This window comes from Poecilia reticulata, chromosome 7 (assembly GCF_904066995.2).
Source record: "Poecilia reticulata chromosome 7, P_reticulata-male-v2, whole genome shotgun sequence".
In the NCBI taxonomy this organism is placed as follows: Eukaryota; Metazoa; Chordata; class Actinopteri; order Cyprinodontiformes; family Poeciliidae; genus Poecilia; species Poecilia reticulata.
This window is the reverse complement of record NC_088836.1, coordinates 24,649,191-24,676,941: the sequence shown is the minus strand read 5'-3', so window position 1 is coordinate 24,676,941 and position 27,751 is coordinate 24,649,191. Positions and strand designations below refer to the sequence as shown.

Genomic DNA, 27,751 nt, shown 5'->3' with positions numbered 1-27,751 from the left:
ATATGTGTGGTCAAAGAGTTTAGAGTACAGTATCTACATGAAAACCTGTAATTTATTTATTTTTTCTCTATATTTTTTTTTCTAGGCATAAAAAAGCGATATTTTTAGGAGTAACAGCTGATTACAGTTTGAGTATTTTATTAAGCAAAACAATACTCTTCTGTTTACATTATTATATTGCAAGACGGGCTGCACGGTGGCGCAGTTGGTAGAGCTGTTGCCTTGCAGCAAGAAGGTTCTGGGTTCGATTCCCGGCCCCGGTCTTTCTGCATAGAGTTTGCATGTTCTCCCTGTGCATGCGTGGGTTTTCTCTGGGTACTCCAGTTTCCTCCCACAGTCCAAAAAGATGACTGTCAGGTTAATTGGTCTGTCTAAATTGCCCCTAGGTGTGAGTGGGTCTGTGCATGTTGTGTGTCTCTGTGTTGCTCTGCGACAGACTGGTGACCTGTCCAGGGTGACCCCGCCTTTCGCCCGAAACATTAGCTGGAGATGGGCACCAGCAACCCTCCTGACCCCACTAAGGGACAAGGGTGTAAAGAAAATGGATGGATGGATTTTGCAAGACATTGCAAAAAAAGCAACAACAAGAGAGTACATCAAGTTTTTCTATTAATTAAGCTTACCCTTGTTTCTACCTAGAACGCATTCAAAGAGCAGCAGAAGCAGCAACTTCTGTCTTGTATTTACGTCTGCAGAGTAATGCGCTCATGCATATAATTGAACTGTTGGGTATCCGTGTTTCGCCTGAACATAATGCACAGGCCTTGTTGTTATCTGCATAAAACAGAGGATCAGGAGTTTACTGATTTGGCATTTACAAGCATACAAATTCAAATAATGTGCAAGCTAAGGCTAAAATAAAAATCTGCTTGAAATAGCAATATAACATAGTTGTAGTATATTACTTTTATCCATTTACTGTAAAATCAAATATGTATTTTTAGCTGTCCTGGACAAAAATAATATTATCTTAATCTAGCTTTAGGGCTCAAATTTTAGTCACATAATTTGACTCTTACATCTGACAGAAGATTTTATCTTCTTCAAACTATAGTGCACTGTAGTATGGTTTTCAATTTCCTGTTTAACTTAGCATGTTCCTACAAGTTAGTCTCTGATTGGCTGAGCTGTCCATATGGCCACTCTTTTCACATGCTACAGACCTGTGCTGTGTTTGCAGAGTCAAAGAACCAAAATATATTACCATTCTATCCTGTGAATATAATGCTAATTCTCAGAAAGAAATCTAATGCATTTTTCATATCACGGTGGCTGTATTGTTGGAAGGTCAAATATTCATCCTTTCAACTAATAAGTAAACAGTGATGTGATTTGAAATAGCTTAAACAAGTTTAATATATATATATATATATATATATATATATATGTGTTGTAGATTCGTACACCATATATTAAAATGGTTTCAAAATCAGCCTGAGTGAAGCAGTGGTTCTTCAGTAATTTCCCTCATGAATGCTGCACCGTAAATGTTTACTGCCAAGACCTTTCAGTATAAATCTATATACCTGACTTGAGTGAGGTGATGATACAAGGTTTTCTACACACTGGCTGCCCTCCACACTTCCTGTTCATATAAATCCACAGCATGTACACTGCAGAATATTGAAAAGATCACCTGGGAGCTTGGGCAGTTGTCAAGAACAGTGTGTTTATGCACTGAGGTCAGACAAGCAAAGTCAGTACATATTACCCTGGTATGCTGAGCATCTTACTGAGTCCTGCTGCGGCCACCAGATCTTATGGAAATGTACATTTGCAGTTCGGAAAATTTTGGAAGCGGAATCTGTGATAATGGCTGGCAGGAATGTTTAGCGTTTTGACTGAATTACTTTAGGTGAAACAGGTGCCTTATGTTTTTCTCGAACGCCATGGAGCAAAATTCATTTGTAAAAATTCAAACCAATTTTCCAAGTAATTTGACACAGGCAGTTTTTTTAACTTATGGAAGCTGGTACAGGGACATCATCTCACATTAAACTATTGTTGCTTTTTCAGGACTGAACATATTCACTTGCAAAATTGTGAAGAGGCAAGCTTAAACCACTTATTTAAATACATCTGATGTGTCACAGTGTTATGCTTTGGTGTCGCCTCAAAGGCAAAGATAAGGGCAGACAGAGTGTAGTGGAAAAAATTGATTTAATGATGAAAGTGTTAACTTACTGATCACGAATACCAATGCATAGGAGCGACAGAATATTGGAAGAGTTCAGCAGTGAGTCAATGAAATCAAAAAGCTAAAATACTGTGGAGAAGTGATTGTTGCATGGAATCCAGGTGAGTACAATAATCAGAATGCAGAACAGCTGGAGAGAACCTAAGCAGGGAACTGGGGGAAGGCAGGATAATTAATAGAGGAGCAGAGCTGTATCTGAACCCATACACAAATGAACAATAGGAAAAAATCTAACAAAAACGAGCTTTGAGGGATAGACTGAATAAGACAAAAGGATTGCAGAGAAACTAATTAACACAAAGGGAGGAAAACTAAGAAACTCTATCCAAATGAGCCAATATGGAGACCAAACTGCCACCCAAATCTGACATTTTCATGGCAATCTGAACTAAACTAGCCAATTCTGATCTTTTCAAACTTGAAAAAAATCCAATTTGTGCCATTTCATTATGTGACATAAAACTGGATACGTTTCCAATATTGAAAGCATCTGCAGTCTGAACAGTCATGTCGCATTTTATCCGACTTTGACATTACTGACATGAAACATTCATCGTAACTATTTCAATATATTCTTTGGAAGCCACAAGGAACTAAAAAAAAAATGTATTTTTTTTCTAAATAATTTTGAGCTGTTATATCAATTAAAAACTTAAAAAAAAACAGCATCTCAAGAGAAACTACCATTGCTCAGATAAAGTGTTACATTTTTCCACAGTGGAATTAAGAGCACTGTGCAGGCAGACATTTATCTGCTTCTGTTAGCCTTGATGACTCATGTTAGCAGGGATTCAAGTCAACAGTGACTCAAGGTTTGTTTCACTCAAACCGTGTCTGTCAACAAAAGCTGGTGGACCTTCACAAGACTGTCATTTTTACCACAGCCTGGTGCATATTAAACATGTCATTAAAGAAGAAGCTGCAAGAAAATACTGGCATCCTCAGCGCTGTGCTCATTCTTTTAGAAATATACAGTTTGTATTTAGGATGTAAAAATTAAATAGAAATATTTCTGCAATGTTATTTTGAAGAATTGTATAAGTTCTTTGACAGTTTTAAGGAACATGTTTATATCAGTTAGGATCATTAGTGAAAAAAGCTCATTTGTATTGCATTTGTGTCACTGATGATTTCTGACTTCTCAAATATAGAAAATTAGATTTTTCCAAAGAAAAGCAAAAGTTTTTTTCAAACAATCTCTATATTTTGCGTGATAAAATCCTCTGATATTTTTAGAATAAAGGCATCAAACAGTTAACTGTTTAAGATATTGGTCAAAGCTATCATTTAATCTGAAGTCTATGATTTACGTTTCTTTCTACAATAAACAGTCATTTAACAATGTGAAATTGGAAGTTTGCATCATAATTTAACCTAGTGGGGGCAATCAGGGATCAGCGATAGGATCTTGATGGGTGTGTAGGAAAACATTGTCAAACATCTACAAACAGAAATGTTTTACAAGGACACACAAATGAGAAATTAAATTAAAAGTGATACAATAAAGGAAAGAACAAACAAAAGAAGACGTGTTTCAATACATCTAGCTTATAAAACTTTACCAGGCTGTACTGGAGGCTTCTTCCTGTTAAAGTATAAAAAAGACTGAATGAAATTAACTGTTCACTGCTGCTTACTTGGTCAACTACTCATCAAATTCCAGGTAAGTCATTAAACTTAACCTAGAAATGACATGGAACTCATGTGAAAGTTCCATGAAAGTTCCAGGAAAATACCTGGTTTTCTCTTTCAGCTAACCCTCAAGGTCCAAAAAGTACCTGCTAGACTCTGGGTAGGTAAAACAATAAAACAGTCATTAAAGTTCCAGTAAAGTCCCTTTGTAATATCAATCTTATTGCCACCATAAATGTATGAATCATTGTTTGTTGGTCTGCTGTCACATGTTTGTGCCCGTTTCAAGTGTCGGCCTTATAGGTCTTTAGTTATAATAAGCATATTTTATTTTTGGTGCATTTGCAGGTTGTTGTTTTTTTATCACTGCTGTGTGTTAAGTCTTTCCAGCTTCAACATCATACTTTAAAACTGCACAGCAAATTTAACAAGACACTGCAAGACTTAAATCTGTTGTTCATCTCTTGCAAATTTTCTAAGAAGAATCATTTAAAAACTTCTAACCTAAAGGCATCTTGCAAAAGTGAATTAGTTTATTAATTTAAAATGTCCCACAGGTGAATGTTCAATTTCCTGGCAAACTTTCTAGGCCCTTCAAAATAAATTATCTGACCCAAAGTTGGTCTTAAAGGAACAAGACATTGCACATGGATACTGCTGGTAAGCATACTCCATTGTGATTAATACACTAATATAAAGCTATGCTGTTAAACATAGTACTGAGTGTGAGTACTGAGTGAAGAAGATTGTAAAAATGTTTCAGTTTGACATGCAGAAGAAAAATACCGTCTTACTTTTGTCATCTGCAATGGAAAATCAAAAAAAATGTGTTGATTTATGAAATTAGCTAAAGAAAGACTCAATAAGTTTTGAAAATCTCCAACTTTTAGGAGAGAACAATTATTGACTGAGTCAAAAGCTTGTGAAGTGGATGACATTATATTATGCAGGTGATACCTGATTGAGCGGCCCTACTTGACTGAATTCACCAAAATTTGCATATCACTTTTGAACTACTCAAGCTGCTCAGTTCAAAGTGTTTCTGTAGGCCATGAGCAGGGGCGGATCTAGCGGGGTGGCAGGGACGAGAGCCTCGCCACCCCTGTTGCCACCCCAGCTAGCGACAATGAATTCAATAAATAGTTATGGCAAATCGGACATTAAGCGCATGAAACTCTTTTTTCCCCGACAACATATAATGCAACACAATGTAACCTGACAACCACTGCTGAGTAGCGGGAAGTGTGAGAGAAGGACATAGAGCGAGGCAGCAGCATTGATAGATGTATATGTTACTGGACTGGACATTAAGTGATTTATCGCAAGTCACTCATGCGCCATTTCTGTCCATTGAGTCAGGAATATCGGTGGTCAGGAAAATACTACAATCACGCAAATAATCACGCAAATAATCAGAACAACGGACGCAATGTTTAGCAGTTAATTTAACCATAGATAATGGTAATGAGGGCTTCTGATTTCACAGGTGAGGAAAACGTTTTGATTTAAAGAAAACATTGAACAAGTGAGCAGTGGGTCAGTTATACTAGCCTAACTGTTGTTAGCCTGCTACTGACTTTGATAACCTTAGCATGTGCTGCGCAGTTCGGTGTGTTTTGGTTCCGTTAGCACTAAAACAGGCCAACCCGCCCACCACGTCCTCAGTAGAGCAGCTGTTTAAATCAGCTAATCAACCGCCGCTCTGCTCAGGCGAAAACTTAATAATCCAAATATAGACATTAAGCCTGACAACATAATGTAACAGACTGGATGTTCTGTTTTAGTGTTTTTGCTACTTTTTTGTGTGGGAAATGTTTGTTTTTTGGTGTTGATTCCCCTGATTGGTAATCTCTGCTCTATGTGCTCCTTGAGCTGTTGTTTGTCGGTTGCCATGGCAACGGGTCCGCGTAAAGCGACACAGTGAGTAAAGGCAGAGTAAAGGTTGTTGGAGCTATTTTTTCTTTATTTCTTTATCCATTTGAATTTTGTTACTTTATTATTAAATTTCTATTTTTTGTATTATTTACAGAGTTTATTTGTAGGTTGATAATTGTTGATTTTATTTATTTTTTTGTTTTATTATTTTCTTATTTATTTTCAAAATTTAGACAGGAAGTAATGTGGGTCAGTCCACTTTCTATAAGTGCAGCGGCCTGGTGAAGGACCAACAGGCATTTGAGTTTGGGGCCGATGGTTTTTAAGAGTGGTAGCATGAGAACAAATGAAAGTTTGATGTCTGTAATTGTTTTGTGAAAGAGGAAAATAAATCACCAAGAACAATCAATAAGTTTGGACATTGAACCTTGTTTTGCCTGTGTCGAGAATCATGACCCCAGTGCCTCAGTAGTGGCTTGGTGGAACTTTTATTGGATGTTTGGCTTTGCAAACAGTCAGAAGTGGTTCTGTCTAGTTTGGTTCTTCACCTGTTTATCAGCTTTATTGTACCTTTTTTGTGGCGCACTGCAGCCGCTGCACTTCCTAAAGACAAGCGACAAAAACTGAGCTAATCCCCTGTGTTCTAAAAACATGGTGATAGTTATAACATTTGTCAAACTACAGCTCCTACAGCATATTTAAAATAAAACGACTGACCAATATAAGTAGATATTTGCCCTTTCTTGTATCTTGACAGAACTAACAGAAACTAAACTGTTTATAGATTTATATCATGGAGAATTTATCAAACATCATTTTCTAATCTTTATTTTAAGTCGTATTTAATGGATATGTCGAATAACAAATGATGGCGCTACTAATATTTTTGTGACAGATTTCTCCTTGTCCTGTATTGGGATAAAATGGTTTTCTGGACACAATGCATTTCAATTGATATGCGTGTCAGTAATGCATATCAATTAGCAGGAGTATGAAAGACGTGAAAATAATTAACTATACTACATTAAGAAATTGTATTTAAGCCTCGGTGCTACATGAAGCTCATTTTGAAACAATGCAAGTTAAAAACAATATTTCGTACTGTTTTTAATATGAACTATTGAAAACAATATTATATATTGTTATATATACTGCCACCCCTGAAAAAGTCCCTGCCACCCTCTTACCACCCCATAAATATTTTTTCTAGATCTGCCCCTGGCCATGAGATGTACAAGATAAGCTAAATTACAATAGCATTACAGTGATAAGACAGTCACCCTAAAAATAAGAGCAGTGACATGAAAAAAACTAAAGAAATCTGAAAATGAAAAAGATGCAGAGTTAAACAGTGACATCATTTAAATAAAATAGGTGTACAGATGAAGACAACTGAATGTGATGACAGGAATTTTAAAGTCTAAGTTTGTCAAGGTTTCTAGATAGTCAGAAATGATGAAATCCGATTCATTCCAACAGTCACTGTGACAAGGCAACATAACAAGGTTTAAAGTTGGGAAAAAATAGGTTCAGGCCTTTGTACTAGTTACAGTCTATGAGCGCAGTGACCTGCAGGATGGAGGATAAAATGTAGATCTATTGCACAAGTCCAGTCCTAAAAGGAAAGCTGGGAGATACATTAAGATGTGAATTATACATCTCCACTGCTTTTTCTTCACACAATGATGCACTTTATTCCCTGGCTTAGAAGAGGCAACAACCTATATGATATAAAAGTTACCTGTAAAGTGAATCTGTAACTGTAAAGCTCCAATATAAAAATGAAAAAGCAATAATATTTGTTCACCCATTTCACTTTGCTATTAATATTATATATCCTGACAATTTGTACTTTACAATTTCGGAAATATGCTCAATAAACACCAAAAGTTCAAAACGCAAAAATTCTGAATGGTGAATTTTAGGAATTGAGGTACAACGCTGTCCTGTCTTGCATTGTTTTGAATCATATACCAACCAGAATTTATGTGCCCTGACGGAGGGGGGAAGAAGAAATTACTGTGCTTTCAAACAGAACAAAGCAGAATAGAGGAAGAGAACTTGCAAAGAGCTCTGAGAGGAATCATTGTACCCTTTGCTCTTAAAATTTTATTATGCCCAGAAGGCTTCTCAGAGGAAGAAAAGGGCAGCAGCAATTTAGCTCAAGAGCAGCCACCATGGCTACTGATAAATACAAAAATCATTCACAAATTAAGTGTTCTCCTGATAGTAAAGGGTTGCTGAAGGTATTACTTTGTGTTGGTCATTGGACACAACATTGTGAAGCAAGTTGACAATCCAATATTAAGCTTTTGTTCACTTGCTACTAATTAGTGGAAATAATGATTGGTTAATCCTTAAAAATATAGAGAAAGCTACTCTGACCTGCATAAAATTTTTTGTTATTATTGACTGAAAGACTTCATTAGCAGTGACGGAGAAGACTCTTGCAGGGCAACTTTTTTGCAGGTCACATTTTCATTCTAGACTGAGCATCCCAAACCTTTGTGCAAGAAAGCCGTAGGCAATTTTTATGTATTTTTTTCTGTCCATGTTGAAAGTTCTGGTTCCTTTGGAGACAATACAAGAATGCATTATTTGTTTCCACACAGTTTACTCAGACAAAAAATGATTATAGTTAAAAGTTTCTGCACGCAGTAAAAATCTATTTGCACATTTCATTTTTAAAGTGACAAGTTTATGAGATATTTTATATCAGCCCACTTTGCAAGACCTAGAGGTTCAATACATTTCCAAATACACAGCTTCCAGTTTGGTCCAGACTTTATTCAAATAAGTGAAATTCACCTCCAGCCATAATTCAAGTAAAGGAGTATTCTGAAGAAAGGCCCCTGAGTGGCATTCGGATGAGAGACGCCTCTAATCATAGTTAGCAATAAATTTGTGACATGTTGAGGTCTGTGCTACTGTGCTTGACACAGTGAAGAAATTGGAGTAAAATTTTATGGGTTTTGAGAAGCAGCTGTGTCCATGTTTTATTGTTTTTTGTGCAGCTAATGGATGTTATAATCCATGTCTAGCAGCAGCTATTGGGCTGTTGCACTACATCAATTTTCATTTTGGGATCCTAAAGCTAACTTTAAGGTACACAAAATCATGTTTTGCATACATTTGATGAGCTTGTATGATGATATACACAACTGTGTAATTTCGATTGTGGTTCACTTTATGAACAACATCAATGTTTTTCATAAACAGTAGTGATGGATGTTTGTGTTTCTGTTGATCTGTCGCTTTGCTCGATCATTCTTTCCCCCAGGAAGAATCCAGAAAGCCCTAGATTTGGCATGAACGTGCAAAATCGAGGGATAGAAAAGCAGTAGGGCAGGAGGGTTAAATGGGATCACGACCTTAATCTTCTGGAGGGAATTCTTAGTGTTGGTCTTGGTTGTAAACACATCAAATGCCAGAGAGGAATCTTGGAGAAGTTTAAAATAATCGAACAATCTCCGGTCCTGTTCTTCTAGTTACAAAATACAGACCAAGTTATGGGGATTCGTTTTAGCTAAAGCAGAGGAAAGCTTAAAAAAATTACAATATCTATTTTTTCTGTTAATTTTTGTTCTGATTCTGTACTATATCCCTTTATAACACACTTTAAGAAAAAATGCACAGATGTAAGATGTATATGCCTTGAAATATTAGAAATGTAATCTTGCAAAGCACTACGAGATAAGAGACAAGCCTGAAGAATTTAATGATTTTAATGACGAAAAAGTTTCTTTCTAATGAGCTGACTAGATGTGCTATTGATTGTTTTCACTGCAAGCAGGGGCCGATTTTTGTGATTGCTGCTGTGAACGTCAAATACAGCCAGTCAACACATATAATAAGAGAATTAATTTCTCTTACAGAATTAGACATTCCCATTCACTTATTTACATAAATTACATTTTCTGCTATATTAGAAGAGTGTAACTATTCCCCCCAATAATAAATAAATAACTTTGACACAAACCCACATAAGCATAATGTATTCATGACACAACCAAGCTGTACACTTGGTTATTGATTGAGTGCTCCACATTGACCAAGAGGCTTCTTTTCCATTCGTTGAAAACTCACTTGTACACTTTTTGATGCCAGATCCTTTCTTCACAGCATGTCGACTAAGCTTGCACTGGAAGTTGTTCTCCCAAAACTCTGCAAACCAGATATTCCGTCTGTTGTTCTCCAATGTTCGGCTGATGAAGTACCGATCAAAACCTGAAAGTCATAGGAATTAGAAAGTTTTATTTTTTTTCCCAAAGCACAAAAACAAATTGTTTTTTGTAAGTTAGTGATAAAATACATTAAAAACCTCTTAGCGCTTTTGTGTCAGGTATTAATGTTGGCATATTTAATTTATTTAATTTTCTCCACTCTCTCCTTTGACTTACAGTCTGTGAGCCAGAAAGCAACATTGACAAAACGTCAAAATGCACCTAAAGGGGAAACCATGAAGTAAGGACAAGAAGAAGTTTTCCCAGAAGCCATGAACTTCAAATTAGAGTAGAAGACATATTCATATTCTTTGAAGTTGCTCTAAGGCTCATCAATTTTATTTTAGATATGATTCAAAGTGACCACAAAATAATGATGCCACTGCAGCACCCATCATAAGGGAATACCTTTAATGGACTGTCGTTTTGGTAGGATGGTAACAGCACCTTCTGCCATTTCCTCTTGGTTCAGGATAGGAGCACCTTTGGATCCCCAGCTGTCGGAACCTACCCAGATGAAATGACCTGTTTGATTGGCTCTTTTAGCTGCTTGAAGTAGGCGCCTGTGGGATGGAACAGAAAACAAATACATTTTTTTAATATACTGTACATATTGTGGGCTGCACAGTGACGCAGTTGGTAGAGCTGTTGCCTGGCAGCAAGAAGGTTCTGGGTTTGATTCCCGGCCACGGTCTTTCTGCATGGAGTTTGCATGTTCTCCCTGTGCATGCGTGGGTTCTTTCCGGGTACTCTGGTTTCCTCCCACAGTCCAAAAACATGACTGTCAGGTTAATTGGCCTCTCCAAATTGTCCCTAGGTGTGAGTGTGCATGGTTGTTTGTCCTGTGTGTCTCTGTGTTGCCCTGCAACAGACTAGCAACCTGTCCAGGGTGACCCCGCCTCTCACCCGGAACATTAGCTGGAGATCGGCACCAGCACCCACCCGACCCCACCAAGGGACAAGGGTGCAAAGAAAATGGATGGATGGATGGATGTATATATTGTGTTTAGGTATAAGTGTGAGCAACCTGCAACAATACACTTATTTTAGACAATGGTTGGACAGACAGATGAATAGAGTTTAATATCAGACTCCACATACAGCAAAACTGTAAAAAAAAAAAGCCATTGTAGCTTGTTGCTTGACATGGAGAGTTCAAGTAGAATTTGGCCATTATGACAATTTTAGCATAATCAAACCTTATTAGATTTCGTTTTAAGTTTATTGTAAATAATAAATAATAGGAACAGATAGCAGGCTCTGCTGTAAATGTTTAATGACAGATATTTCAGATAGAAATGTCTTACAAAACCAAAAAGATTTGGCATGTGAAATATTGCATTTATATTGCTTTTAAAAAGCAAGAAAAACACAGATGTGTTTCTAGTCTTTGCCCTTTGCCATTCCCACTGTCTTTTGCCCAGTACAAACAAATTAAAACCAATTTCTAAAAAAACAAAAATCTGACAGTGCGTTTTAACTTTTTGAGTTTACAGGATGGTTGAAGTGTTTTAATTAACATTTGTTAGCATTCTTATTCAATAATCTCAATTTTAACTTGTGTACAAGACATACCTTCTCAACTGTAATTGTAATAGATTTTAAATCATTTATGATCATTTATGTATTCTTATAGCCATCTGTTTTCGAAAAAGGCAGTATATCCCACAGTCAAAGTGATATTTTTAGGGGTTTAAATAAGTTATGTTAGAATATTTTACAACATTTATGTTCTGAGACTTTACTGAAAACATCTATAACCCTCCTGGATCAGGAGCAGATCTTATGATTAAAGAAAGAGGCAGCTGCTGCTGTGTGCTTATACAAGGGGAATCTGGCACCATTTAATTATTAAAAATATGTGAATATTACAACTTACAATACAAACTCTTCAGAGTGATTTTTAACACAGAATGTAAAAACCTTAAAGAAGCCACGCGTTAAATCTAAACTGTAATCTGTTTATGTTTTGCTTTAGGAGTAATGGCTGATTAGCCCATATTGGTTGAGAAGTTTTTTGCTGTGCAAAGTGACTTTCTTTAACAAATTCTACCTGCAACTTCTCTATGTTTGTGTTTTAAAGTTGGTTCAGCTATTCCATCAAAGTTAAGCTTTGAGACACAGAGTCCCTCTTCTCCCTCTCTATTATGGATAGAAAGGACAGCATTTAGAAAATTTACTCAAGGATGTAGCTGTCTAGTGGGTTTATAAAACTATCTTCCTGATATTTCTCCTGATTTTTTTTTTCAATGATGTCACACTAGGAAGCAGCAATGCACATGTGTCTCAATGTGTCTCTAGTTGATTTAAATATTGTGAATTAAACTGGCATAAGTCATTTAAAGTCATAGCAATTTCATTTTACCTCTGAACATGAAAAATAAAATACATTTTTTTTTTTGCATCCAATTAATCTAGCATTTAGCAAATGTGAATAATTTTTGAACTCTTGCCTGCAACAAGAAAATGTTGTGTAACTTAATGCGAGGGAAAAAAAGTATTTTCAGATACCATGTTTAGTTTTCTCTTAACACCAAAACAAAACAGTATTCATGCATTTGTTTGATTGTACTGGAAACAATGTCTTGTTATAATGCAGTCTTGTCCTTCCTTGTGCAGATTTTTGAGATCATTAAGATGTTGGATGGTCACTCTGATCTCAAGGATAATGCAGTCATGCTGCACTGTGATCCCACTGCCCTTTGGTAATTACTGTATATCCAGCCTATTACCTGTTATCAGGACTGGCTTAAATCAGTGAGCAGTGGGACTTGCTGACCCAGACATCAAGATCTCTGCCCACTTCCATAGATATATGCTGACCTACTAACTGTTTGCGGGGAAATATTCTCCTCTAAGAAAACGGTGCTGCATGTGAACAAAACAATCATTTCCTTTTCAAGATTTTTTATTTTAAAGATTAGATAATAACTGGCACTATAGTCATGCATTTTTTAAATTTAACGCAGATAAGACATGCAATTATATATAGAAACAGGATAGAAATAGAATTTGCACTCTAATGAGTACTTAATATTACTGTATTTACTTTAAAAGATTTTCAAATAAAACCTTTTCCAGGTAAAACCTTTGAAAATCTTAAGCGCCGTTTGACAGAGAATGGTGCAGATGTAAATGGTACTTAAGATAAAGCAACTAGTTTTAAGTACTAGTTTTAAATTGATAGTATCTTGAAAGTATCCAACCATAGCAAACTTGTAAGGATATAATTAATCTGTTACTCAACATTACAACAGTAATCAACAGAACACTTTTACACTCTTCACTTTTCTCACCTGATGTCGTCCTCGTTGGCAAAGATAATAACCACTCGAGCGTTGGGGTTCTCACTTAGCCGGTGAATGATCTTGTCGAACTCTCCAACTCTTGGTTCACGTGGGATTTTCACTGACTGGGATATACACAATCCGCCTAATTGGAAGAAAGAAAATTGATTTTTTTGATATTTAAAAGACTCGGGTATTGAAAAATTGATTCCCCATTATTTCATGTAATGAGTTTTTGGTGGAAATAGATTTCCTCCTATGGTTATCCTTTGCAGCAAAGTGTTGCCTTTATGTCTTAACAGCACAAATAAATCTGCGCCCACTGGCTATTGTATTGGGTGACATGGTTCATCATCCTGCTGGAAGAAAAATTCAGGAGATGAGCGTAGAGTGGTCAAAATGGTTGGACATGGTCAGCAACAACACTCGGGTAGCCTGTGGTGTTTGAACAATACTCAACATTTTTCCCAATCTGTTATTGTCAAATTTAGTTGAGCCTGTGTGAATTATTCCCTAAGCTTTCAGTTCTTAGCTGACAGGAGTGGCATCTGGTGTTGTCTTTCTTCTGCTAAATTTGATGTGTTGTGCATTCTGAGATAATATTTTGCATGCATCACTATGAGATATAGCTATAGTAGCAACTGTTGTCTTTCTGTCATCTCAAACCAGCCAGTCGTACCTTTCTCTCCTAACATATGACACCAATAAAACATTTCTAAATACACAATCACCACCGAAAGAATATTCTGTCTTTCTCTGACCATTTTCTTGAAACCTGAATGGTTGTGTGTGAAAAACACACATATATCTTGAGATGTTCACCCCGTAATCAGTGGGTTGCCAGTTTGAATCTCCACTCCATCCATCTCTGTCATTGTGTCTTTGGGCAACAGATCTCACCTGCCTTGCCTGTTGGTGGTCAGAGACCCATTGCATAACAGCCTTGCCTCTGTCTGACTGCCCCAGGGCAGCTGTCACTACAGTACTATCCTGTAGCTTGCCACCATCAGAGTGTGAATGTGTGTGACTGAGTGAATGACTGAATGTAGTGCAAAGCGCTGGGATCCTCTGGACTTGATAAAGCACTGTTCAAGTAAAGGCCATTTACCATATATATAAAATACAAAAACCTTTAATATAAATACCTGCTTAAAAATTATTTTCAAAAGATGCATTTAATTTGACAAAAAAAACCTTCATCGGTATGCACATTTTAATTTACTGAATATGACTGTAGGTCCCTAAATGCACTGAATTGCTGCCATGCTATAGGATGACTCACCATTTGTGTTAATCAATTGAACAGGTGTACCGCATAAAGAAGCTGTCATTTTGGAGTTGTTTAAGGTAGTTGCATTGATAAATACTTGCAGGTGCAATATTTCTCAACATGAGTGATGTAAGGTATTAAAAATCTTTCATCTGGCAAAATGGTCCAATTAGGCTATTATGCATCCCATTAATTCCCATTACAGACTTGTCAGAGGGTCTGGAAGAGTCTTGATTTCATGAGTTACTACTAAAGTCTGATAAAAAATCTTCCATGACATTGTAACATTTGGAAGTATATACATTTTTCCAATTGCAATCTGGTTTTATTTTTCTGTTTTGTCATTTTTCTTGTTGCACAAATAATTGAGTTTTGTTCATGTCAACAACTATAGTTTACAGTGACCTTCTAAGTTCTGCTCCTTGTCTATTGATTGCACAGAACCTTGAAAGCAAGCCAGAAAATAATACATGGAATGTATTTAAAATCTCTCATTTCAGATAACACTAGTCAGTTTATTTCTTTCTAGGAATGTTGTGTCCAATGGCATATTTTTTTGGCATTGGCCAAAACATCCCACAGTTGCAAAGTAACATAAAACATCCCACAGTTGCAAACAGACAAAGGCCGTTTAATTCCTGATGGAACATTTCAACAGAGCTGTTTTGTCACGCTGCCAAAATTCCAAAGAGACATATGGATGATAATGAATTTCACTCTCACAGCTCTGCAGAAAGCTAGCCCAATGAGGAATCGTTGCAGGAATAATACGCTTTAGTCTAGTTCAAAGCAGCCAGCCTCATTGTATAAAGAAGGTCAGAGTCTAAGTTGGAAAATGGGAAATATGAGTAAAGTATAGGGAAGTCCATTAAATGAACAGTGGTGTTGTGCTTCCTTGCTTCTAGGAACAAAAAGTCCTTTCCAGTTAAATCAGTGAGTTGCTTGAGTCAGTGACCTGCACTATTGTTCTGACTGTACAATGAATAAATTTAATCATGTTTTCCGTTTTTCCTCAAATGTCTGCTTTCTTTGTTCCACTTGTTTCTCGGAAAGGCAGCGTGATTAGGTTTCATGTGGTCATGCATGTCTCAAGTTGAAAGTGACATTTCTGGATTATGTGTGTCCAGTTGGCTGGCTAATGGATTAGCAGTTCCTTCAATGGAGAAATACATTCAGTCTTTTCTGACTGTACAGGCTTATGTTTGTGTTTAGATCCTGGGTATGTTTTTTGTTTGTACTGTCAGTCACTGAATGAACCATAGCTCCCATTGGCTATTTAACTCTTAAGGGTGTGCACTACTTATTGTTTTAATTGAAATTACTTATGTCATTAATGAAACAGCTTACATTAAACAGGTATAATATGCATTTTTCAAAAAGTCCACATTTCTCTTTAACATTTATCTGATGTAATGTTCCAATCTTAAATATCATGTTGTCATTGGCTGGTAGTGGAAAATCCTTATAATTAACGGAGATAAAGGCTTTAAAGCATCAGTCTGTGTAAACAAGGACTGTGTAATTACTTCATGAATAATGCATTTAACTTAGTGCATTAGGTTTCTGAAAGAAAACCTTTTTAATAATATGATTTCTTGAAAATATGTTTACACTACACAGATTCAGAATAGCTTAATATAAACTGGATTTTTTTCATGTAAAGTGCCTTGTTTGGTGTATTTTAAAAATGTTTTATCTTTCATTTTAAATATAGGTAACTTTTTGAAGAATATTTACATTTCAAAAAGGTTTATATTTCAAAATGATTCAGTTTTCATAATTCAAAACTGCTAAATATACACTGAGCAAATGATGCTGTAGTATCACATATGCTGTGTGTCGAAAAACTGATGAAGTATCTGGTTTCTTTGCTATGTCTGCCATAAATAGCTCAGAAGACAGGGGTTGCATAGTTACTAAATTGCTAATGGTTGACCAACAGTTTTAGGATATTGTCCATGCATCTGTGAAAGCACACTGTGGAACTGAAGAGAAGTAAAGTTAATGTTTGTACACCATGATGTGCTGTTGATTGTGGAGTCTTTGATAAAACTGGAAAAAGGTTTATCTGTCTACCTCTCTGTGTCATTACACCACATGGGAAATTTAGCTGCAGCATACCAGCAACTCTGTTCCCAGAAACTCTATCAATCACTTGATTCAATGTGTTTGCCTCACTGGTATTTTAGTCCCCCATTCCCTCAACATCTGCTGCATGGAAGTGGAGCACTCATCCCTTCCTCTTTCTCTTTTCTCACATAGAACACAAAACTGGCAGCAGCATTGTTTATCCTCTGGTGAGAAAATCAGAAGCACCAGGGAATGTAAAACCCGCATGTGGGATTTAAAGTACCCTAAACAAGAGCCTGTCATGATCCTTGGGGTGTTTGGGTTTAAGTTTTTGTTTTTGTTCATTTCCCTGTTGCTCATTTATATTCGATCTGTCTTGCTATGTTCAGTTCATATTTCTGTGTTGTTAGGAAGGTGCTGCCATATTAGTTAGTTCCTTTATGTTTATCATTGTGTTACGTTTGTACATCTTGATTTATTTCTATTGGATCTGTCTTAGTCTTTATCCCCTAGTTTTTAATTTCTTTTACCGCTTAGTTCAGTTTCCCTCTCTTACTTCTCCTGCTTTTCTTCCCACACAGCTGTACCACAACTCTTCTGATTAATTCCCTAATCAATTTCCTTCCCTGCCTCAGTATTTATCTCCTGGTTTTTCTTTGGTCCTTGCTGGACTTTTCTGTTAGACTGCTTGTGCTCCATGACCTGCTCTTCCACCGGTTCCTTCTGTAGGTTCTGCTTATTCATTATTTAAGTCAGTCTTCGGAGTCCTTCACAACCTCAACATTACTGTTGAGCTGAAACTTTATCTTCACCAACTTTGAGTTGCAAAGCGTGTAAAGAAAATGGATGGATGGAACTTTGAGTTGCCTTTTTCATTACTATTTCCATCTATCAGTTAATGGTGAAAGCTGCCTTAAAGTCTAATGTTTTAGATCCTTACTTGTAGAAATTTGTAATGCAAATCCATTCTAAATTGTCACTATCCAGCAGTTTAAGTGGGTTTTAATTGGCCTAGTGAGAAGCTTTTACATTAAATAGTTTCTTTCAATAACATCAACAATCTTTGTCTGAAGATGTCATTTTTAACCAACAAAACACTCTGATTTTATTAATACATTTGTCATAATATAATTAAAAACTCAGGCCTTTTTTTACCTCGTCTTTTCTTGTATTGCTTTCTTTAAATAAGACCAGCTTCCACAACTCTCCACATTTAATGTCTTTATTAAATCTTCACATCTGCTAAAAAGGTAAGACTGAGACGAAACAAAAGTGTTTCTCTTATTATTATTTGTCACCATTATGTAGAACTCAAATTTCACTTTAACATTAAATAGTTTTTTTGTACTTTTTTGTCAAAAATGATGAATACTTTTTATAGTCACTGGAACTGCTTATAACTATCTTTCAGACAAAAGAAAAAACAATCTGGGTTTATTTGAGTCCATCAAAACCACAACCTGGAGGTTCTTCATTGCTGAGTGTTGCAACAAATGACATCATCAGAACATTGAGCACAGCTCATGCACCCCCATGGTCCGCACACGTTCCTACTATCCTGCCCATATTCATGCCCACTACAGTGAGGAACATACTTCCAATGAAAGCAGACCTACATTCAAACCAAAACACCCTGACTATGGTGAGACTTGACAATGAGGAAGGGGAAAGAAGAGTCATATGAACGGTAACCAGCATTTATAATTACAGAGGAATGTTAAGGCTATGTGATTGATAGCTGCTTAAATTCAGAACGGCCACATTTTACTTGCATGATACAAAGAAGCAGTTGATATTTTTTTGAGGGTGTAGTGTTTACAGAAAAATTACAAAGAACATGTGTTTCTCTAACACTTTCAATTTCTAATTGTAAGAAGTAGCACTAAAAAGGCTAAAGACCCCTGATGGATTGCATTGTTCCACCAGGGCTGTAAGAAGAGCAGACAACAAAGCAGCACAGAGCCCCTGCCCAGACCTGACATTAACATGTGTCATGGCTGATTCAGCTAATGTAGACCTGGCTAAGCACACCCATTCACACCTGGCATTAAAATCCATCATCAGTAATCAGATCACAGTAACCCACTTTACATGCAAATAAACAAATGGCCACAACACAAAGCGATCGTCCCCAAAAGAGATCAGAATAGATGTGTACCCTCTCAGGTAATTCAAAGAGCAATGAAATCAACCCACTAAACTGTGATTTACCATGTTTTTTTCTTTGAAGAGAAACCAAGTGAGTTCATAAAAAACCCTTGTAATTATTCCCTCAGAATAAGTTTAATTTTAAAATATATATTCAACAGAGAGACTTCCAAGTGTCTACTGTTTGAGGGAAGTCATGTCAGGTAAGTGGATTGTCCCAGGAAAAAGAGTATTCAGATTGCAACATTCTTGAGGTCACAGTCGGCCCAGGATGATGGAGGTCAGAAGAAAACTGTCCTCAAAATGTCTTGAGTAAAGTCCCGCATGTTTCAGGGCTGTTCAGATATGATTAACTCTCTAGTAGCAGAATTTATCTTTGGGTGAAGAAAAGTGATAATTAAAGGAATGCATTTTACATAATTAATTGACATCATTGTGACATCAGTTATTTATTGAGAAAACTACTGCGTTCACTTTCAGGAACTGATGTATCCTTTTCATCCTTATTTTAGATGCAAAGATATTTTAGAGAATTAAAGAGAAATGTTTATTTCAACCTTTAACAACAACCAATTCAGAAAAATAACAACAAAAAATGGTTCTGTAAAGTAGTCACTGTCCCTTTTCAGGATAGTTCTATGATGGTATTTGATAGTAATTTGCTTAATTTTGATAAATATGATTCAATTTTAAGTAACACTGGAAACTATTGCTGACAAATGAGGAAACCTGACTGGTCCTACCATAAACATGTTTGTTCAGTTGATGCTGTTTGTTCCGCAGATGTAATTGTCACTATTTTAATACATAACGTAGTGTTTTTTTGTTTTGTTTTTTTTTTGGTCTGATGATGACCAGTTTATTTCCTTCAGCAGAGTACAAGCAGTAACATTTGTAGCCTCTTTCCTGGAACTTCTTGCTAATGTGGAAAACACACGTATTTTGTCCTAAACTGCTCTTAATGTCTGAGCTATATCTGCAATCCTCCTCTAAAAATATCAGTTGCTTTGGAGACTGCTAGTCTGTTCTCTTGAGTCCTTCATTGTCAACCAGTCTCTGCTCTCCTAATAGCTCGGAACAATAATATTCCTTTTCATTTGACACCATGGGGAAAAGAGAACTGCAAGAACATTAAATATACTGTGGCTTTGAGGATAATTGCAGCATAGCTCATTTATCCTATGCTGAGTAGTGCTGCAGAGGAGCACACCTACTGGGCAATATGGTGAAGGTGTAGGTTTATACCGGTTATATAGCCTTCTTATTGGGATGCTATTAGAGCAATAGATGCAGAAACACGCTTTAATCCACAGCTGCAGAACATTAAAACTTTAATCCTTGGACTATTTTTAAGCGCTTCATCTAAAAAGCATCCTTTCTAGGCGTTGAACAATATCTCCCTGGTTGTAAGGCCTTAAGCTCAGTGGATGCTTCCACAGAAACACTTGAGAGAATTTTAAAACACACTATGCTGGATTGTAGTGCCTGTTTTGAGGGGACCTATATAATACTTAACATCTTTTATGTAATACAATAAATAATCTAACACAGAATCTCTACTGAGCTCCTAAAATCACTCTAGTAATTTTAAACTAATGAGATTGGCCATTATACGTAACTGAACCACAATTATTTTTATAGTCAGTTGGTAAACAATTGCAATAATGATCTGCAATGATTATATTTGAAGCGACAGACTGGCGACCTGTCCACGGTGACCCCGCCTCTCACCCAGAACGTTAGCTGGAGATAGGCACCAGCAACTCTCCCGACCCCATTAAGGGACAAGGATGTAAAGAAAATGGATAGATGGATGGATGGATTATATTTGAACTAAATAGCAGCGAACAAAAGGTTAAGATAGCGTTCAGGGTTTGTTGGTTATCTTTTTCTAAATAAAACTATGACATACTAATATCATTAGAAACCCAAAGAAAACATGCTTTATGTTGCCCGTCTGTAGTAGTTTCTTTCTAAAAACACATTTTGTGGTTAACACATGAAGTGTAAAATCCATTTTGTGAAACTTTGTAGTCCTGTCACATCCATGAAAAATGTGCATCCTTTCTGACATGTCCCTATATAGTTTACTGCTTGTGCACATAGATGGTGAGAACAATGTAGCAATGCTCTACATCAGGGCAGAACAAAGTTCCAAGTAACAATCACCATCTCCTTTTTCTATATGGACTCCTAACCATCTGGAGATGCAAATTATGTTCTCTATACACAATTTATGAGTGTGTAGAAGGGGTAAAATAATTTTTGCTGAATTAATCAGAAAATGGGTTGAACTGTGCTCATATTCACAACTATTTGCTACGCAGAAATGAGTGAATCTTGATCAGCGCAGAAAAAGTGTCTGCATAATGTACCATGAGATCAAGTAATGACATTCCCCATTGCTGTAATGTTTCTGTGGCACTCAAACATTTCTGCAGCACTTTGATAGCACTTAGAGAAGTTTAGGCATGGCATTTTTTCCAAACATGTAATTATCAAAATGCAGTGGAACTCAACAGAATCTATAAAGAGTGAGCTTTGCCAAATGGTAAAGAGCATCATTGGGCAATAATTCCTTATCAGTTTTATTCTACTTAAAGCTGCAACAAAGAAATCCGTTTGATCTGAATTTTAAAGAGCTGCACAAAATGCCATGTGTGTTAATGGCATTAAACAATATGCACAACTTAGTACAATGAAATAGTCTTGTGTTTTTTCCCTTGATCTACCAACCAGCAGGTCACACAATACACAATCTGTAATTTGTTTGTCACAACCACAAGCCAGCTAACCCATACATAAGTTAGCTGTTACTGTGAATACCCTCAGTGGCTTTAATGCAGCAGTGAGTTAACTTTAACATCTCACACCATCAAGGAGACAGCAAAAAGATGTTTAAGTCTTTAGCTTTAAGTGTTTTATAAATGACTCTCATAATGCTGTGAACTCATTTCACTGTACAGGACCGACAGCAATATCAGTCCTGTACAGTAAAATTGTTAGGCTGTCATTAATACGGTACTATACTATTATCATTATTAGACACCGTTTCAAAAATATACTGCAAAATGAAAATCAGTACTTTGTCATCTCCTGCTCACACCAAGCAACAATAGCTTCAGTAATAAATGCCATATACAATGAAGGAGGTACATTATAAATCAGCATATATCCGAACCACATGGACGGTTTTCGAATTAAAGGACAGAAGATGAACAGTTCCTATTCCACCCTCATATCACTTCAATTTATCTCTATTATACCAAACATCAGTGTCGTTTTTCATGTGTATTCAGTCCATTAGATCAAAGGAATGTCGTGTTTATGCTTAACATGAGTGTATGATGTGTATTTGAAATACATTCCAGACACAAGGAATGTGTCTAAACGCATTTCTTGCACACCCCAGAAAACGTATCGAGGACTTGCTGAGTGCACAGGTTAAAATTGGGGAGTTGCTTTGAGCTGGCTTGTGTGCTGAGCTTGGAGTTCATGTGCTGCTGGGAAAATGAGGCTGAACTGTGTTTAGTGCGAGATTGGTGAGAGTCAAGTTTCTCATCTCAGATATCACTGAGCAGCACACAAACACATGCTCGCTGTCTGGCTTTGCTCCGCTGGAGTAAATATCTATTCTGGAGAGAAGATTACTCTTTATACCGAGAAAGCAGAAAAATAGAAAGCCTGCATTGTGTAATAAAATAAAATATGATGCTGTATCTCATTGCAGACGATGTGACATAGAAGAAAATGGTTATGTGGCTGAAGATTTGTTTTCTGAATACCCACTTAATACTGAAGATGGAAAGCAACTTTTTTCCCATTTATTCTGTTAAAATGTTTTTTTTCTGTAACAGACCCAGTAGCAGCAATAAAATCTATGGTGTGATTTCATTTCAGTGTTTTAATTTCATTTGTTTGTAGAAGTCTGTGTTACATAGCCTATTAAATGCCCTTGGACTAAATTTCAGATCAATTAAGATGCACGGTGTAATAAAATCCCTCCATTCCCTAAACATGTTAGTGACAAAATTACATAACAGCTACAATCAAAGTTTGTTGTTGTAATCTCAGAGGCTTGATTAAGTTGTTTTTTTTTGTAAAATAGATTAACATAATTTGTCTAAAAAAGTACTTAAATAACATCTGAGAATGCAAAGTGATCTTTAAATATATTGTTAATATGTTTGTCAGTTCAATCTTATGATCCTTAAAATAATTAATGAATAAAACCACTGGAGACTCATGGATAAGTACATTAATTAAGATCATGTATTTGATTGCTCTGATTACCTATGCCTGAGATAAATTTGATGGAGGACCATAGGATATTGTTATCGGTGAGGCATGCCATATTCTTTTTTATCTTATCTTCCTTTTCTTCTTTTTAAACCTTGTGGCTTTCTTTATTTATAAACGAAAGCTGAATTAACTACTAAGGACCATTTCATGTAACAAACTAGAAAGCAATTTTCCACTTTGCTGTGTTGTCTTTTTATGATGACTTTCAAATATAGTCATGGGGAGATGCCCTGGTGGTAATGAGAAAGATGTTTGCATGGTGATGTGTGAAATTAGAGTAAATTAAAGAAGGTAATAATGGTCTTTGTTGTGTTTAACAAATATTTTCTAAAGTCTATCTCACGTAATTTTTTTTTGTAATATTAATATTTTTATTTGATTCATCATTTTATTACTGTATCTGTACATGACGTGTACATTTCAGATACAAAAATAATCAAACAGCAACTCATATGTGAATTTATAGAACATTTTGTAAATAAAGCAAATAACCCCAGTTATGCAGGATTTAAAGTACTACTACTACTACAAAAAAAGAAAAAAACTTTTCCAATGACGCCATTATTTTATCTCATAATGTTTTTCAGAACCAACTGCACAAGCAGAGCTCAGAACTGCATCTTTCTTCACATATACTCCAGGTTTTCCAAGGGAACACAGAGGTGCCTAGAAGTCACTGCAGACACACGATCTCTTCAGGTTTTTCTGACTTTGACCAGGGGTCTCCCCACAGCAAGACGTGCAAAGACTACCTCACCAGAAGGCTGCCTACAAGGCATATTTAACGCAAGCCTGAACAAGCTGGATTTGCTTCTTTTCATGCAGAGAAGCTGTGGCTCTGTGTTGCCTCTGCAGAATGACTAAGCTTCTCCGTTCTCCCAAAGGGTAAGGCCAGACTTGGGAAGTTCACCCCTGTGACTTGTGTTCATGATCGGGTCACTACACACAGGGAGAAGATTTCTGAATGAATAAACAGCCACAGCTATACAAAAGTTTACCTTAGTTATGAGTAAGAACCTAATAACCTTAAATTTCTCGAGCCGTTCTTCCCCAAGATCGGACCAGGTGATGTATGCCATCTAACTGAGAGACCATGACTAAAATGTGGAGACTATACTCTTCAGTCCAGTTGTTTTACAACCTGACAAAACCTGACCTTCCCCTACTACGGCTGAGGATCACCTTCTACTAAAAACATCCATTTAAGTGGCAGTTCGATTCAGCTAAATTTACCAGTTACACAGTATGATACTGTCTGGGTATATGGCTGCATTACAGGAATTCATGACATTCCTGTAATGCATTTATAGACAGCAACTGCAGACACAACTCCAAATTCTGTGGCAAAAACAACCCGGTCAGCATTCTGGTACAGCAAAATCTTTGACGACATCAAACCCTGTCAGTCATCTCTGGCTCCATTTAAGAACTCACCATCACTGATGCAAGCTCAGAGTTGGTGTGGGGGTGTGGAATACTGTCTGTCATGAGCCCCAATTCTGTAGAGTTAGAGATCCAGAAACACTATCCTCATCCTTGATCATCTTTTGCAACAAAACACACGTCATAAATAAGCAAGTTAAGGGAAAGGTCAAAAATAAAAAGCTAATGCTATATATAGTATGAAATTAATTTAGAAAGATTTCAGTGAATCTATTGTGAATATGTTTGGATATAAATTTACCATTTATTTATAATTGGAGTTTAAGACTAGTGATTTGCAATTTTGACTGACTTCACCTAATTTCAATGAATATGCTCCTGTAGCACTTGGTAAGTAACATAAATTCAGCTTTAGTTGCATCTGAGTAAAACAGGAAGTTGTCAGAAAAGAAAAGTTTTTGTCATTTATTTTAGTAACTTCATTTCAGTAGTAAACGTGAGATGGATTAAATACATATAATTAAAATTCTGTTTCTTTTAAAGTTTGAAAATTAGATTCAAAAGTGTTTTAGGGAAGATTGCTGATTTGATATCAGATGAACATTTATATATTCCAGAAGGGTGGTAAGCTACAAATAGGTAGCTGGGTCAAGCATACTAATGGAAGGTAGAAAAAAAATGTTGTAGAAAATTATTCACAACCAAGAGGGACGACAGTCTGAGGTCATGTTATGTTGTCATAAAATATGCAACATACTCTCGTGAACTGAAATGCAAATGAAATTTGCTCCACAAATAGAGACGCATACATTTAATACAATTCATTAAGATTGTCTATTTGCTACAAAATACTCCTTCCATTTCAGTTATTTACAAAGTGCCAGTTCGCAACAAATCTCATCCCAAGGCAGATTACAAGAAAAATCCTCACATTGTGCAACACATTTTAATTCAATGACATGCTTCTAAACGTGCTACCTTAAGCAAGATAGTTCCTAAACTTTTGGAAAGATATAAATTATCTGGCTTTCATCTTTTTACAGAAGAAACAAGTCTCAGTCACTTTAAACTTTGGCAAAACTTTGAGTGACGATTTCCCTGTTTTCTTTCTGGAGGGTATCAGTGTTTACTTCATAGCACAACATATTTAATTTGTAAACAGAATGAGCAGCTACTGATTCTACCCTCTAGACATGATTGGGTTTTATGAACAGCAGAGGTTCAATATTGTCCTCAACAAATAAATAAATAAAACACCCAGACTTCTATTGATTACATTGCTAACTGTCTGAGAAAGTAAAAATGAAACCTCAACACATTGCAGCTTCATGTGCGTCCTCTGGCCTCACAGTTGATGGATGAACTCAGAGTAATTGTTGGCATGGCTTATTTCATAAACCAGAAGGTAACATGTTGCTGTATTACTCCTATCCTATCATATATCATGAAACTCTGTATAGGAAATTGTCCCTTTCTTTAATTATTCCCTTTCAGATAAGGAATCTCATCAGTGGGCTAAGTTAGCATTTGCGTCACTAAACTTTAACTAGAATATCCAGGATTTCTGAGTTGTATAGTTTTTTATATCTGAATATAAAAACATGCAAGAATTTTTTTTTTTTTTTAGAATTAAAGAAAGAATGCCATTTCATAAACCCCAGGCCACGGAGATAACTTTTTAAGAAACAAAAATTTGCAACCTAGAAAAGCAGCTTAATTGTCTTAAAAAAAAGGTTACTGAATAGGGATAGTAATCTGCTGACTGTACTTAAATTTTTTTTTCTTTAAAGTTAGACCTAAAATGTCAGCTTAGCATATATGGTCGACATGCCCACTTTTTCTTCAGTGAAAATGTATTAGAAAGCATAACTGAGACCCTTTAGTCTGACGAAACAAACTCACAATTGTGACTCTTTAACGAAGTGAGGTTTTCTTTTTCTATTTAATACATCATTTTATGTAAATATATCAACATTTATACAGCATATTATGCAGATACGAGATCTGTGGACAAGTCTTAACAGCAGATCCATCTGCACCTGAATTTAAAACTCTTCAATGTTTTTTTATTTTTTTCTTAACTTCCCAAATAGTTGGGAGTAACAAATACGTTTTTAGAAATGTTGCTTTTACAACTCAAAAGACATGGATATCTGTCTTCTTTAGTATCTTAAGATACTACACAATTAAAAGAACAGCAGTGCTAAATGGGCACAGCAGCACAGAAATGAATTTAAATCTGTTGTTTCCTGGACTTCAAATTAGCCATTAAAGTCTACTTCATCTGTACTTAAGAGAAAATGTAAGAACATTTAATCTCATCATATTTCCAAATAAATTGACAAAACAATCATGCCAAACATTATAAACCCCCTAAAGTCCATCAGCATGGGTCCTAGTTCTTACATTTTCAAAATAGCCTTTGCAGAAAATACTTTTCTGTTTTTTTTTGTTTGTTTTTTTTTTAAAAGCAATCAGAGCAAAGTTGTTAGAGCCAGTATTTTTTTCACACCAAGGTCAAGTCCTTTCTCTAAGTTACAGACTCTGAGAAATAGATCCTTGAATTCATGTTGTCCAAACTGTCGTACAAGGTCTGTAATATTACAAACTGCTTGCTTGTGCTTGTCTACAACTGGTCCAAAACTCCACAGCACAAAACAAATGCAAATGTGACTACATCATGCCTGCTTAAACTTCTTTGGGTGGGCTCCCTCTCTATTGCAGAATCAATTTTAAGATCTTTTTTTTTTTTAACTCTTTAAGCTTCTGACTGTCCACAACCCCTGGAGATTATTGAAGTGATGTCAGCAGGTGTAATTAGTTGGTATTCATATCAGTCACAAAATTTGTATAGAATTTTATTTTTAATTGTTTTCATAATTATGCTCTTCTGCTGATTACCATTCTTTTATATTCATGTGCAACACTTTGGCAGACTGGTGGTATGTCAATGTAATATCAGACTATAAACTCACAAAAACTTCAGTATATTTTATGTTAGATTGCTCTTTTACAGTTTCTCGTATTCTATTGCCCTTGTATGTTGATATTGTATGCATGTATGCAACTTTTATTTATCCAGGTATGTCTCATTGAGATTAAAAATCTATTATGTAGAGAGACATGGCCAAGACACATCTTTTGTGGGTCTAAATATAAATATATGAGGCACATATATCCAGTTTGTCACTCGTGATGTAGCATCAATATCTAGAGGGTATTAGTTTATCTAATTTTATTTTGATCTTCCAAACTGTGTGATTGCTGAAACAACTAGGGATATTTCAATGATCTGAAAAGTCTTTAAGTTACCAATTTTTTTTTTCAACAAGCATTCACCATGCTGAGGTGAGCAAGTCTTCAT

General features: G+C 36.0%; 1 protein-coding gene across 3 annotated transcripts in view; it reads right to left on the bottom strand.

Moving 5' to 3' along the window:
• LOC103467650 (metabotropic glutamate receptor 4-like) overlaps window positions 1-27,751 on the bottom strand; it is a 184,380-nt gene that overhangs the window by 29,436 nt on the left and 127,193 nt on the right. For all 3 annotated transcript variants that reach the window (XM_008414225.3, XM_008414224.3, XM_008414226.3), the window contains 3 exons: window positions 13,224-13,359; window positions 10,336-10,490; window positions 9,791-9,931 (listed from right to left, as the gene is read on the bottom strand). In XM_008414225.3, the coding sequence (XP_008412447.1) occupies window positions 9,791-9,931; window positions 10,336-10,490; window positions 13,224-13,359 (432 nt within the window). The remainder of the gene's footprint in view (window positions 1-9,790; window positions 9,932-10,335; window positions 10,491-13,223; window positions 13,360-27,751) is intronic.